Source organism: Bactrocera neohumeralis, unplaced genomic scaffold, assembly GCF_024586455.1.
Source record: "Bactrocera neohumeralis isolate Rockhampton unplaced genomic scaffold, APGP_CSIRO_Bneo_wtdbg2-racon-allhic-juicebox.fasta_v2 ctg1255, whole genome shotgun sequence".
NCBI lineage: Eukaryota > Metazoa > Arthropoda > Insecta > Diptera > Tephritidae > Bactrocera > Bactrocera neohumeralis.
Genome location: NW_026089669.1, coordinates 5,783 through 21,612, shown reverse-complemented (window position 1 = coordinate 21,612; position 15,830 = coordinate 5,783). Strand labels below are relative to the sequence as shown.

Sequence of the window (15,830 nt, the reverse complement as noted above, 5' to 3'; positions counted from 1 at the left end):
GCGTCGCAAACATGGAGCAAAATAAAGAGAAAATACGGCATATTTTACAGTACTACTACGATAAAGGCAAAAATGCATCTCAAGCCGCCAATAAAATTTGTGCAGTTTATGGACCCAATGCAGTTTCCATTTCCACCGCTCAACGTTTCAACGTTTTCGTTCTGGTGTAAAGGTGGTCGAAGATGCGCCACGCTCCGGAAGGCCTGTCGTCGAAAATTGCGATAAAATCGCTGAATTGGTCGAAAGAGACCGGCATAGTAGCAGCCGTAGCATCAGTCAAGAGCTGGGCATGAGTCATCAAAAATTCATTTCTATTTCAATAAAAAAAAATCAATAAAAATTATTAAAAATTTTAGTTTTTTACCGATTTTTTTGAAAAAGCTTCTCCGAAAAGGCCTTCTTAGGAGAACAAGCGAGCTAAAGTATTGTAAAAAACTTATTTATTTTGAAATTTCGCTATATTAATTCGACCTGATTATATAAGTAAAAAATATGTGTTATATGTTTAGATATATTATCAAACTTTCAAATTTATTATCTTCTTGTATTGGCAGGTTGACATTTTAGACACTTCTGGTGATATGCAATTTCCCGCTATGCGCCGTCTGTCCATTGCCACCGCCCACGCTTTCATGCTGGTCTATGCGTCCACGTCTGCGTCGAGTTTTCAATGTGTCAAACAGTGTTTTGAGGAGATACGTGAGCAGCGCGCCGACTATCAGGTGAGTTTTATTGTTTGTGTATTGCTTTCAAAAACAAATGCAGAACGAGTTTTGAGGGGTATATATATTACATTTAACGTTATTTAAAGTATATGGCTATATATGGTTGATGGATAGTCACTTTCTGTGAATTAAGTGTGGTTAAATTCATTTCTTTTTTTAGTTATATTTATTATATTCCCACCGTTCCTAGTTTAATTGGAGCTTTGAGAGAACTGAATATATAAATGTGCGCGATTTTCTAAGGAAGACTAACAGCAACTTCGCGATCTCATTTACTGCTAGAAGTACCGTGAACCTATGAATTTTGTCTTCAACCTCCTGAATTTAAATTTAAAAATTCCGAAGTTCTTTTTTAGAATACTCAGTCCAAAAACCCCGCTACAGAAACCCCTAAATTATTGCTCCGCCATAGAAAGGAAAAAAAACCGGTGATATCTCATTAAGCTTGAAATTAAAAGTGTAAGACCTGATTAGTTGGCTGTTGCGAAAATGTCTCTTTTGAATTTAACTTCAAACATCCAGATATATTTAAAACATCAGAAAATAACTCAAAACATATGTAAGGTACCTAAAACGTAATAACCAACCCCAATTATAGCATAGTAGACCTTTCCTGAGTTTAGAGTAGAAAACTTATCGTTTAACCTTTGTTTTATAGACTCATCGGGCTTAATAGATAGCGGAATAATTATTTTCGGGATTCTAAATGAAAGATGTCATTTGACGTACAAAGTAAAGAACTAATGTGTCTCTTTCTGATGTTAAACTTCTTTCAGACACTTGACTGGCTTTGCTTTGCTGAATAACTTGCCGACGATTCCACTATGACCCGGCAACCAAACGAGTCTGATGATCATGTAGCTCAAAATTATTTCTATTAAGGACTCAGCACTCAGCACCCTGAATAAACTTCGGAACAGTACATCTACTGCTAGTTTATTAGCGGTCACTTCTGCTTGAAAAACATATAGTGGTTCAGTAACCTAAAGCTAAGGCAATAAAACTCCCCTTCCAAACTGCTCTCTTAGCTTCAAATAATCCGTGAAGACTCATTGCCTCTCTTCTCTAACGGCTCCTGTGTACTTATTCCTCGTAGCCGCCACGTGCAGCCGCTGCGACGCAGTGCGCAGTGATGCAAGTTTTCAGGAACGCAGTTGAAGGAGAAGAGAATCGGCATGCTCTTGCTTCCCTGAACTTTGAGCGCACATCGCAGCAATGCATCTCCCACAAGTATCCACGGCTGCTGTGTATGAGTTGATTAATTGGTAAAGTTATATTTTTGGTGTGGTCCGTAGTGCACCAGAGACGCCGTTGTGGGTCGCTCTTTGGTCTTGTTCAAGCTTTATAGCAAATGTAGCCTTGTTGAGCGCCCTCCACCAGACGAACGCGCCATAGAACCTTATTGGCTTGACTACGGTTTTACAGCACCACCTTTGCTGAGAGTCCCACCTTTTTCCTATCAAACATAAGCCCAGTTATATTGCCGATATCGGTCTCCGACGTTTTCCTTTGGGTATAAAAATCAACTTTCTTTCCACAGCATGAACTCCCACTAAATTAAATGTCACTTTAAGAATACGCCGCCAACACTCGCTCCCACATCCTTATGTATGTACCTACGTAGTTCATTTATGATTTTATTCACTGAACATGTGTCTGTGTTTGTGCGTTCTCCACAATTCCACAGCAAAAAGTAATTAAAAATTGGAAGCAGTCAATTTGCGAGTCAAACAAATAGTAAAGGGAAAACTGTCAATAAATGTGTGTGGCAGGAAATTCGCGTTCACCGTTAACCAGACGTCCACACAAACAGATTTTCGGTGTGAAAGCGTCATTAAATGACAAAGAAAGAAAATTATTACGAATTCATTTCACACTCACACACACAACTTTACACCGAGAAGTGTGTCAACAAGTGTGCTTATGCTTACAATATGTTTTTTTTTGTTGTTTTTCATACATTCATATGTTTGTTCGATTGTTCGTGACAGCCAGTTTGACATGCAAATAAGCCGGCTTGACGTGACATTCGGTGGCAAGCAAAGCAATTTGTTTCCAATGTAGTTAGAAACTAATGTGACATAGGCAGAGCTGAAAATGAAATGCTCAATGAACAAAAAAAAACATAAATAAAGAGCAAAAAAATCAAGAACAAATTTTACCAGGTTGGTAAGTGTCATTTACTAGTGAGAAATGCATTATTGCATAGACTATTTAGAGTGACAACTGACAGTTGACAGTTGACGGTTCGATAAACAATTAATCTTCGAAATTATTCGTGTATGATTTTTCGTCGATTTTAAAATTCTATAATTCATATGGCAAATAAATGAAAAACTCTCTCATTAATTTAGCTTTTCCAAACAAAAGGAAAGCAATTTGTTTTTAATTCCGAAATAAGCGAAGCTTTTAAGGCTTAAATACTTTTAAATTGAATTCTGCTTAAAGAGTTGATTAATGACATAAATATTTATGGTAAATAAACTGAAAACTTAGACCAACACAAGAAGAGAGTGGAATTACGTGAGATCTAAAAATGGCGACAAAGCTTTTTTTCTTCTTTTTGAGAAGAAACCACTGCTCAGTCTACGACAAACTAAAAAAAAATTTACGAGAGGGATATACGCCCCCTCTAAATATAAACCGCTCTGACTTTAATAACAAAATTGTATTATTTGAATCGAGTCAATACTTCCCTCAACTTACATATACCTAATAAAAAGATTTTAGAACCTCTTGATGACCTTATACCGCACAAATCGGCCAATATGGGAGTTATCTCAATGAAAATGAAAGTTCAATTTGTTCTTGGTGGTTGATTCATTGTGGAAATGGCTTAGAAGCTTCTTAACGTCAGAAGTAGTAGACTCAAAGGTTCGGAATTGCCTGACAGAGGTCGATCGCATTAAATTAAGCCATTTTTGATTTAAGTTTAGAGCTTAAATTGAACTCAGGTCCTGCTGATTACTTACTGTATTGCTAGTATACATATTTTAGTAAGATTAGTCCCATTAATGGTTGTCTTCCTATAAGCAAAAGCTAAGGACTTCTCATTGGACTGCAACACATAAGAATTTAACAAATTGAACTGCTTTTTTGCAAAAATTCCATAAAGAAGACAGATTGTCTCTAACAATTAATACGGTGTCCACGCTGATAAATAAAGCTCAAAGAACATTGGCTTAAACATAAATAAACCTTTTAACGTTCTGCCGGTATACATAAGTTTTTGCAAGGCACTATGACGTCCAAAACATAGCTTAGAGATCCTAAGTGTGTAGCATTCGTAAAATTATAAAAGTCTATTTTAGAGAAGATCTGCAGAGTTTGTATCAAATAGACTGACGTAGTTTAAAGAATGGTAAGAGTAGTGGATGGAAGGTGTAAAAGTTTTACTTTTAAGCTCGTTATTGCACCTTCTAATTTTTTTGGCATTCTATTTATGGTGTGTGTCCACGCTAATAAATTGCATTGAGATGGCAGTGGCTTCGATAAACCTGACGTAGTCGGTCATCTTATTGAGATATGAACAAAGGAAATGTGGTCAAGACGGTGCTCCTGAAAAACTGATTGAAAATATTGATTGTTCTCATTGAACATACATACAAAATATGTATATGTGAAAAATTTCAAATTTCTAAATAAATTAATATAAATATTCATAATATGTCTCAAAATAAAAACAAATACCGTATTAATTAGCAGCACGTTGTGGAAAACGGAAACACCAAAGTCTTCGATTATGAACCAACACTAAGGTTATTAGAATTTACTTGCGAGTATAAAGCACTAATGTTCTTGCAATTTACCAGCAGGTAAATGAAATTTTTGAGCATTTGTGTAAAAAACCCTGTCAAAATGAAAATACTAGTATCTTTCTCCATGCACTCAGCAGGCAGGTGGAAAACAATAAAGATATGGACTATAAAAACGGGAGCATCACGCCGAACAACTATCAGTCTCTGTTAATCACTGCCATTGAAAAGTCTACAACGCCTAAAATGTTTGAAATAACAAACACGCAATTAAATTATGCCTTCCGTTTCACTAATATATTTTACATATGGACTGTTATACTATATATATAACTTATGGCATAAGGCCAAGCAGAAGTTTGCAAATTCCATATTAAATATACGGGAAATAGCGCCAGTACTGACCCGAGTTTGTCCATTTTTAACATTACTATATAATACTAACAGAAAAAGATGTTCTCTGAGTAACTCACATACCATATTTTTTCTTTGACATACAGGCATATATGTATGTATTAGGTTGTCAAATATCTTTTTGTCTTTTGAACTTCGCGGCAGTGTATAAAGCGCTAGAGAGCTCGAATCTAGCAATACTATACAATACAATACTATCTTTGGAAGGCCTTGACATAACCTACAAAACGACGCTATGCATTATTAGTTTGGATATTGCGTTCAACAGTTATAGATGTGTAAACATGGAGTTCACTAACGCCGAAATTCACGCTATTTTAAAGCTTTCCTTCGTTAAAGGCAAATCCGCTAGAGAAACGTTCCTTGAGATTAATGGTGTTTTGGAGGATGGTACTCTATCACTTCGAACTGCGAAGCCACTGCTGGCGGAAGACCTATGACTACGAATACCGATCAAATCATGGAAAACATCGAGTTTGACTGGCATGTGGCATCGCGTGACATCGCCCGGAAGATGGGAGTTAGTCACTAAACCATTTTGACGCAAAAAGACCTTCTGGACCGAATCATGCATGCGATATTCTGCTGAAACGGAACGAACTCGACCCATTTTTGAAGCGGATGGTAACTGGTGACGAAAACCTCGATCCCATACGACAATATCAAGTAAAAGCGGTCGTGGTCGAAGGCCGGTGAATCGTCCCAAACAGTGGCCAAGCCGATATTGACGGTCAGGACGGTGGGATTGGAAGGGAATCATCCACTATGAGCTGCTCCCATATGGCCAGACGCTTCATTATACCATCTACTGCGAACTACCAGAAGCATCCAGAATTGGTCAACAGGAAGCGTGTAGTGTTCCACCAGAACAACGCCAGACCACACACTTCGTTGATGACTCGTCAGAAGCTACGGGAGCTCGGATGGGAGGTTTTATCGCATCCACCATATAGCTCGGACATAGCGCCAAGTGATTACCACCTGTTTTTGTCCATGGCGAACGCCCTTGTTGGTGTAAAGTTGAACTCAAAAGAAACTTGTGAAAAGTGGCTGTCCGAGTTCTTCGCAAATACGAGTTCGATATTATGATAGATGGATCTAGATGGAAACATAGTATCGAAAAAAACGGCGCATATTTAAACTAAATCCGACCACTGTAACACTTTTTATAAAGCTTTGAATAAAGAGAAAAAAGCGGAAGGGGATATTTGACAACCTTCTTCTTCTTCTTAATTGGCGTAGACACCGCTTACGCGATTATAGCTGAGTTAACAACAGCGCACCAGTCGTTTCTTCTTTTCGCTACTTGGCGCCAATTGGATATTCCAAGCGTAGCCAGGTCCTTCAGCACCTGGTCCTTCCAACGGAGTGGAGGTCTTCCTCTTCCTCTGCTTCCCCCGGTGGGTACTGCGTCGACTACTTTCAGAGCTGAAGTGTTTTCGTCCATTCGGACAACATGACCTAGCCAGCGTAGCCGCTGTCTTTTAATTCGCTGAACTATGTCAATGTCGTATATCTCGTACAGCTCATCGTTCAATCGAATGCGATATTCGCCGTGGCCAATGCGCAAAGGACCATAAATCTTTCGCAGAATTTTTCTCTCGAAAACTCGCAACGTCGACGCATCAGTTGTTGACATCGTCCAAGCCTCTGCACCATATAGCAGGACGGGAATTATGAGTGACTTATAGAGTTTGGTTTTTGTTTGTCGAGAGAGGACTTTGCTTCTCAATCGCCTACTCAGTCCGAAGTAGCACCTGTTGGCAAGAGTTATCCTATCCTGCGTTGGATTTCTAGGCTGACATTGTTGGTGGTGTTTACGCTGGTTCAAAGATAGACGAAATTATCTACGACTTCAAAGTTATGACTGTCAACAGTGACGTAAGAGCCAAGTCGCGAGTGCGACGACTGTTTGTTTGAAGACAGGAGATATTTCGTCTTGCCCTCGTTCACTGCCAGACCCATTTGCATTGCTTCCTTATCCAGTCTGGAGTCGGTGCTGCAGCTCGAACTATTTTCTCCAGAAGCAGGTTGAAGAAGTCGCACGATAGGGAATCGCCTTGTCTGAAACCTCGTTTGATATCGAACGGCTCGTTCCTTATATTATAATATTATCAGAAAAACACTCAAGTGGAACTGTGAATTGGAAAAGTGAAATAATCATATGGAATTTAAATTTGTGCTTTGATTGTAGTGCTACGTTGGAAAGAGCAGATTAAAATAAAGAGGGTTGAACTTGATCTGAAATTATCAAAAATGAAATGGCTAATAGGACGAAGTTCAAACCTGTCCATATACAACAAATTAGTTGTTTATAAACAGCCGGTATGGTTATATGATGCCAATGATAGCATAATATTATACAACAAGGTGCTAATAAGCATTGTAAATGTTCCTTGGTATTACATAAATACCGATATTCACCGAGACCTGAGGGTGAGTACAGTCAGCGAAAAAATAAGGAGTCAGGCAGCTGCCCACTACAAAAATCTCCTCTTAGACACATGTGTCACCATACGTGTGCTTTCACAATGACTTTTATGGGAACCAAATGAAATTTATTTCAAAACAATTAATCAAAAATAAAAGAATGAAATTTTCATAAAAGTTAACCCGTCTTCGATGGTTGTTGCTCTTCGACATCTCTTACACTTCACACCGAGTCGTATTTGCTGTTGCAAAATAAGCTCAGAGGCGTATTTCTGTGGCGTGACACATGCTTCTCTTGTCGATCTGGTTGGTAGTTTTTCGAAAAAAAGGTAGCTTGATGAATTTTTGTGTGCTGGAAACTAGTACTACAGATAACCATATTTCGGGCCCCGGCGAAGTCGATCAGCCTCAACCCATTTGGGGATGTTTCCTCGTGGAGGCTGAATTTACCGACCGTAGTGCCAAAGATACCTTCTTTGCCCACCGTGGCGTTAAAGTCGCCAAGCACGATTTTGACATCGTGGCGGGGGCATCTCTCATAAGTGCGTTCCAAGTCATAAAAGGCATCTTTGGTCACATCGTCCTTTATCCGTCGGAACAGATCAGCGATATGTTGAAAACCTCGCTTTTGTGGCTGATTTTACGACGGAGTCTCTCTCCCACCAAATCCCACACCAAAGGGGCGACCTACTCGTCTCTGTCCATGATTTCTTGGACGGCGGTGATGTCAGCCTTTATTTTATAAAGCTGGGCAGCGGCACCTTCATGCGCCCTCAATTCATCATTCTTTTAAAATTTAATAACTCTGACGGGATTATAATCCCATTTTTTCCAATTTTACAAATTTATTTTTCTCAGAAACGTTTTTTATTTTTATTGAAAAAAATTTTGGCAATGTAATATAAGAAAGTTAGGACTTTTAGTTTTTAACAAAACACTTTTAAGAAAAAATAAGGGTGGGGACACATTATAACGTGTGCTTTCCGATTTCAACTTTTTCAAAAATAAATCTAACTGGTCTTCGACATCTCTTACACTTCACACCAATTTTTAAATTAGTACATATTGTTGTAAAGCTAGTTGTTGAATTTTGACAAGTCCATCGGCAAAAAACGATATAAACTTATCAATATTTAATCTCTCTGGCGGGATTATAATCCCATGATTGCGGCCAAATTTTAATGATTTTCAAACCAAAGATGCCCCTCCTCACCGATTTTACCAAATCGAATCAAACGAAATATTGCTCTCTAAATTCCAAAACAGAACAGCACTGGTCGATTTTTATTTACTGTTATTTAACTTACAAACAAAATTAAAGCCCACGCATTCTCAAAGCTCTAAACTCACATACATCAACACAAACGTATAAATATACTTTTCTTTTCACTATTTTCTTCCTTTCATGTCATAAATGGCTGCCGCCAAAGGATATACCGATTGTTATCGCCGGCAATAAATCTGATTTGGCCAATACACACAGAGAGGTGCGACTGGAAGAAGTCACGGACTGGGTCTATTGTGAATTGCCGCGACTAAGGTGAGTTCAGTCGAATCTAAATTTATTTATAACCGTTAGACTGTGTGCATGCGTGTGTTATATATTTCTGCCCATCATAACGGCATATTTTTGCGGTTTTAGTGTCTGCAAGCAAAAAATATTTTTTGATACATCTCTCATTGTTGTTGGTCGCTCCACGGCGTCGTCTCGGTTTGATTTATGTGGTAAGCCCGAAACGGCTCCTTCCTCCTGCGGTCGGAGCACATTTGATTGTGTGTGTGTAGTATTTATATGTACAAAAATGTGTTTTGAATAAACGTGTGTATCTAGATAAAAAAAAAATCGTTTATTCGAACATAACGGTTGTGGGCGCGCGTGTTGGGATTTTCAATTGACTGGGATACAGTTATTCAAATTGCCGGAATAAATATGTTGCAGCCGATTACAGTTAATATGCTTGATTAAGCATAACAACGAAAGCGAAACAAATGCTTGAGTGCGTGCGTATTGCATATGCAGGGTGGTTCATATGGTAATTTAAGTATTTTTATTAAAAAAAATCTTGTAACTGGCTTCATATTTTCATATTTATATAGCTCTGATGACATTTTCCAACTTTTTCTTTTTCTTAAGGACCTCGATAGTCATAATAAAAACTTACTTCACAATTGAACAAAAATATCCATGCCCCAAAGACATACTCCCTTCAGTAAATACTCGCTATCTTTTCCTCATGCTCGGATGCTCTGATTCTAAGTTAACAGGAAGAATTTAGTTTTTTAGACTTTGGAATTAAAATATTTAAATTATAAACTTTGCTCATGGTCAAATATATAGCACCGACTTCCCGTTAAGACCCCTTCGCATAAAAACATCGACCATCACTATTTATTGCTAAACGAGGAATGCACCGCGACCTTAGATTTACGTAGGTTGCTATATATATTTCTGGCCTAATAATGTAAATAGGCATATTTATCAACGAAAATGTTTTTTTTTTTTTTTTTTTTTTATTTTTTTTTTTGTCGATTGCTGTTTTGTTTCGGGCTCATACGCATAGATCCATGATTCGTCACCTGTGACGATCTTATAAACGTCTTTTGAAGCACCGCGATCTTATTTTTTCAGCATTTCTTTACACCAATCCACACGAGCCTTTTTTTGAGCGATTGTCAAATTGTGCGGGATCAAACGAGAACAAACCTTTTTTACGGCCAGGTGTTCATGCAATATCGAATGTATGCTGGTGGGAGAAATGCATAGGCATGCCTCTGTCTGAAGGTATGTTACATGACGGTCTTGCATTATCAGTTCACGTACGGCATTGATGTTTTCTGGCACAACGGCTGTTTTTGGACGACCTTCACGGAATTCGTCTTTGAGCGAGCGTCGGCCACGATTGAATTCGTTGTACCAGTTTTTCACAGTGCTATAGGATGGTGCTTCATAGCCATACAAAGATTTTAGTTCATCGATGCACTCTTGTCGTGATAATCCACGTCGAAAGTTGTGAGAAATGATCGCACGAAAATGTTCACGAGTTAATTCCATTTTTTGGCCGAGATGAATTTTTTAATTCCCTGTAAATAAAACAATTCACGATTAAATGACAAAACGTTCTGAGTGATGTTATGCTAAAAAATGTCAAACTTTCCAATGGAAATATCAGATTGCACCTGGCAACACTTAGTGTTGCCCTAGGCCAGAATATATATAGCAGCCCTCGTATTGTACCTTCTCCTAAATCACAAAGATTCACCTAGTCCAATATGCTGATGGGTGCTAGCGAAGCGATGTGATCCCTATTTGAAAACATGGATCCAAGGGCTTTTAACCTGCGTCTGCAGACTGATATGCAGTCAATTAGCAGGCGTTCTGGTGTTTCAGGCTTCCTGTAGCAGAACCTGCAATTTAGTAGTCTGAGTTTATCCCTAGAGAGGTTGATTGCATATTTAAGCTTGATGGGGTTACAACCTCCCATTAGCAATTTGGCATGCCAAATGCCATGAAGTTGTTGCCGAGAGGTATATCTGCTTACTCCTTCTTCCTCGCGGCGCAGCTCCTTTATGGCTTTGAGGCCCAGACCATCGCCCATACGTGATTATCGGTCGCACGATCATTGTGTACAACCACCTAATGATCCTTGGCTTGCAGGCGAAGAACAAGGCAGTCCAGCTCCAGTCCAGTTGCATGACTTTTTGAGATGAAGAGTTCTAAATCTCGAAAGTTGTGGTTAACATGTCCTGGTATACATCCAGTTAATGAACAGAGGAACGTTAACAGTGAATTTAACACCTTAACTTTAGATGTGCGAAAGTATTCAGATAAATTTTGTAACTGCGCAACAATAGACGTACAATTGTATTGCAACAGGTTCTCTAAAGATTTGAACCATTTTTTTTTTAAATACCCTATTTCACCGTGTGATAAATTAATCATAACAAAAAAATGCTTCACAGTAAAGAAGAAAACAAAATACTAATAATAATAAAAAGAGTACAAGCAAGAACCAACTGCGCACGGTCTAGACCAATTCGGCACCCTTAACCCCATTATATTTAACGTTCTATCGAACGTACTCTGTGAACCGCCTGATTGCACCTTATCTATGTGGCTTCAGGCCTTGAAAATCAACAACCCACCAGATATTCACCATGCGCCAAAATTTGGTAAATACCCGTGATAAGAATAAGACCATACCACCTTTTCGTTGATTTCAAAACTGCTTTTGACAGCCCGAAAACGAGTTTTCTTTATGCCGCGATGTCTGAATTTGGAATTCCTGCAAAACTAATATGGCTGCGTAAACTGACGTTGAGCAATACCAAAAGCTCCGTCAGTATCGGGAAGAATCTCTCCGAGCCGTTCGATACCAAATGAGGTTTCAGACAAGGTGACTCCCTATCTTGCGACTACTTCAATTAACTTCTGGAGAAAATAATTCGAACTGCAGAGTCAAATACAGAAGGTACAAGTTCAAAGACGAACTACAGTGCGTACGGTGGCTAGGTCATGACGTTCAAATGGATAAAAACACTCCAGCTCTGAAAGAATTCGACGCAGTACCCGCCGTGTGAAGCAGACGAAGAGAAAGAGCTCTACTTTGTTGAAAAGACCAGGTGGAGAAGGACCTGGTTACACTTGGTATTTCCAATTGGCCTAAACAGCAAAAAGGAAGAACGACTAGTTTCGATTGACGTGAAGTCAGCCAACCAAAACCGTAGGGCTGCCAGATTTCACTGGAATTTGCATACTGGTTTTTCAGATGTCAAGGGTTTATGCTGTTAAACTACAACTTGCTTGATAGCCGTAAAGTGGCACTTCGCTGAATATAGGAACTGCGTGATAGAGTAGATTGAAGTGGGATAGCGCACCTACACAAAATTGTGAGGTATAGTCGGGAGCAAATATGTATGTATAAAGTAAAAGCATGCGCGATCTCTAAATATAACCTAAACCTCCATTATCGGGTAAACTAACATAGTTCCGTTTAATAAATATATGCGAGAGTAAGCTAATTAAACAATTTCTAGAATAATTGTATTTCATGTTGATTTTATGTAAATTTAATTATTAACAAGGAAACCAATTCAATGTGACCAACCTAATCAAAGCGGGGAAAAGTGATGTCAATCGAGGTGAACGGGTGTGTGGGTTTGTGAAGGTAAAACGAAAGGGTGTGTATTGACATCTGTTGACATGAACCGCAGTTAATCGGATTTCCGCGCGCACACATTTCTCGGTTGGTGGGTAATTGTGTCGCCGCCAGCAACAGTTGCAGCTGCGCTTGTGGAATCGGTGCAATCAGTGCAAAGCATTGCAAACAGAGCGCCAAACGAAGTAATGCAACGCAATGTAGTAATTATTACAGCAAATCGAAAATGGCGGTTACCATTAAGCGACACACCCTCCTCTCCATTCTCCCACTCTCCGCTCTTTGTCTATGGGCGCACTACTGCTTTCCAAATGCCAGCGAACACGCAACAAATCAGCAGACCAAGTTAACAAAGGAGAAAAGGTAAAAGCAAAAACAAAAACCAACAAACAATCAAGCTCCAACTGTGACCATTTAAATGTGGCAACAACAATGCGGTGGCGATGGGAAATAAAATTAAAATGCTAACAAAGTGGCGGCCAAGAAACTGTGAGGGCAAGTTGTACACATACATACACACAAAAACAAGCAAATGCAGTAAATGCGCGGTTGTTGAAATCGTCGAAGCAAACAACCGCAAAAGACATTAGTACAAGTTGTTGGTGTTGCAGTATTTGCAGCGCCACAGCTGGCTTATAATGAGCGAAATGCACGCCAAATAGAAATTTACAAGATCAACAGGGAAACTTGTTTTATCCGCCATTCTGTGTCGCGCTGCATTTATATTTTAACAACAAAGTTGAATTTTGAGGTTAAAAAGTAAGAAAACTAGTATTTGCTCGACAATAAACATTTAAAGTCAAAGAAAAAGACAAATAGATGGCATAACTTGCTTTCTATACTTCCTACCTCTACTTTAATAAAAAAAGAAGCCACTTTCTGAGCTGAGAAACATATAGCTTTGATCCGAAAACTTCAGCTATAACTTTAAGGAAGCTTAAATTCGGTAATGCGCCAGAGAAACATAAATATTCCGCAGAACTTTTCCCTTTCTGTCGAAAACTCGCAACGTCGACTCATCAGTTATTGGCATCGTCCATGCCTCTGCGCCATTTAGCAGGACGGGGATGATGAGTGACTCGCAGAATTTGGTCTTTGTTCGTCGAGAGAGAGCTTTACTTCTCAATAGCCTACTTAGTACGGAGTAGCACCTGTTGGCAAGAGTTATTCGGCGTTGGATTTCGAGGCTGACATTATTGTTGGTGTTAATAATTACAAGATAGACGAAATTATCGAAATATGAGGTTATGGCCATTAACGGTGACGGGAGACAAGTCGCGAATGCGACGACTGCTTGTTTGATGACAGAACTAACGGCGCGTATGTTATTGCCAATGATATCGATGTCATCATTTGAAGTGGTCGTCCTCAAAAGGTGGGTTTCTCATCCGTGACTGCTGTGTCCTTTTCATAGCCGGTGTTTTTTTTACCTGGCGGGTTCTACACCCTTGAGGAGGGTTGATCCGCCAACTCACTTTAGCTCGCCTTCAAACGGATGTTATTGGCTACCCAGAAGATACATGGTCTAAGGCCGGAAGTCATGAGCTGCGTGAGCCATATGTAAAAGAATCACTTCTGGCACCTCCCAAGTCAATGGAGCTCAGAGAACCTTTTTTGCATTAACACATAGCTCCACCGGGCGACAATTGCCATGGAAAAAAATTTAACAGCGAGTTTGGTTTGTGTTTTCACTGGAATTACGGGTACAAAATCGTTGAAACAGCACTTTCTTTTTCTTTAACTGCACTTCCTTTCTTACGTCAATAAAAGTCATTGCATGCGTATCGCAGACTAAAAACGCCATAATCTTGCCAGCCGACTGTTTTTCCATGCTTTGAAGAGGGTTCATCGTGTGCTTATGTGATCGGGTTCTCGGTTGACCGTCGATTGGACTTCGGAGTAAATTGATGGCGCCATGTTTCATCCATTCTTACATATCTGTTGAAAATTCGGGTTTAATTACACTTCAACATCTCCAAATATTGCTCCGAATGAACAAATTGTTTTTGTTTTTAGTCAAGTCGAGCTTGCACCCACTTTGCACAGAGCTTTCCCATACCCAAATATTTGTGAATGATATGATGTACAATTTCAGTTAATATCTTAGAGTTTTTACTATCTGGAACAACTTCATTTTGTGGTCATTCGAAATTATTTTGGGGACCCTTTTTATGCTTTCGTCGGTAAAAACTCCTTTGGGTGTCCACTGCGTTTGCCGTCTTCGGTGCTCGCTTCACCAACTAAACTTCTAAACTTAGCATACCAATTCTTGATGGTTTCTTTTGCTGGGGTAGTGTTCGAAAACTTTTGTTAGAGCCAAGTTTTTGTTCAACAGTAATTTTTTCCTTCTAAAAGCAATATTTGATCAACAGGCGAAATTCCTCTTTATCTAATTTTTTTTTTTTATAATAACAAAAGTTGCTTCACTCAAAATGATATAATTCACAAACTAATGATCCGACAGCTGTCAATACATCCGCCTTTTCCAGGTTAACGCTACATACTCATGCATAAGGCAAGCCTTTCAAAATAAAGTTCTTCTCATCATAGTGGTATGTGTTTTGTATTAGAAATGAAGCCCTTCATCGAGACCTAAAAATGGCCACTGTAAAAGAAACTGTAGAAGAATTAGTAGGCGGTAACTCGCTCGATTGGAAAACTATGACAACTTTTTATTTCCCACCATATACGAGTATGCTCTGTTAACGCATGGACATTCCCAAAATAGTATTTTAAAAATATCTCAAAAAAACATTATGTAAAATAGTTTACTTTCTGCTTAAATGGAGCACAGCACTTTCAGTTCCATTATCCAAATGCATATGTCTGTGTAATGTGTCCCATGCAGATTGGGGAATACAAAACCAAAGTTAAACGCTCAACCAATTAACACAACAAAGACAGCAAAAATAGATCCCCGCCCTCGCACTAAATTTGTAACAATCTCAACACACATACATACATACATTGACAACGACACACATTTGAGTATAACAAATAATACAAAAGTCGATGTTTGGGCGCCATGACATCGTTAACGCTAACATTAATAATACATTTAAAAAAGAAAATCCCGTGAATCTGTGCATGTGGACGAGCACACATCTTTCGGCACGAAAGCTACGTGGGCTGCCGCTAACTGACAAACTGACTGCTTGGCTTACAGAGGATTGTGTCAGCGCTACCTGTGCTGCCTTAATTGCCACCAGCACCTTCCACGTTAGCATGTGTGCAGGTATTTTCACATGGACCATGTGTGCTCACGCCGTTGTTGCCTGCCGTTGTCAGCGGAGACTTCTCCAGCAGCCATTGTGTAATTTTGCATTTGCTGCGGTATTTTTTATTATATT

The 15,830-nt window shown here is 39.1% G+C and overlaps 1 protein-coding gene across 1 annotated transcript; it reads left to right on the top strand.

Moving 5' to 3' along the window:
- Window positions 1–492: 492 nt before the first annotated feature.
- Window positions 493–15,623, top strand: LOC126766451 (GTP-binding protein Di-Ras2-like). The gene is made up of 4 exons (XM_050484230.1): window positions 493–510; window positions 555–722; window positions 8,755–8,864; window positions 15,548–15,623. Exons 1-4 carry the CDS (start codon window positions 493–495, stop codon window positions 15,621–15,623), a joined length of 372 nt encoding a protein of 123 aa, XP_050340187.1.
- The last annotated feature ends 207 nt before the right edge of the window (window positions 15,624–15,830 follow it).

Coding starts and splice junctions, on each gene's coding strand:
- LOC126766451 (XM_050484230.1), top strand. Junction 723..8,754: donor AGCAGCGCGCCGACTATCAG/GTGAGTTTTATT, acceptor CTGCCGCCAAAG/GATATACCGATTGTTATCGC. Junction 8,865..15,547: donor TGTGAATTGCCGCGACTAAG/GTGAGTTCAGTC, acceptor CATTTAAAAAAG/AAAATCCCGTGAATCTGTGC.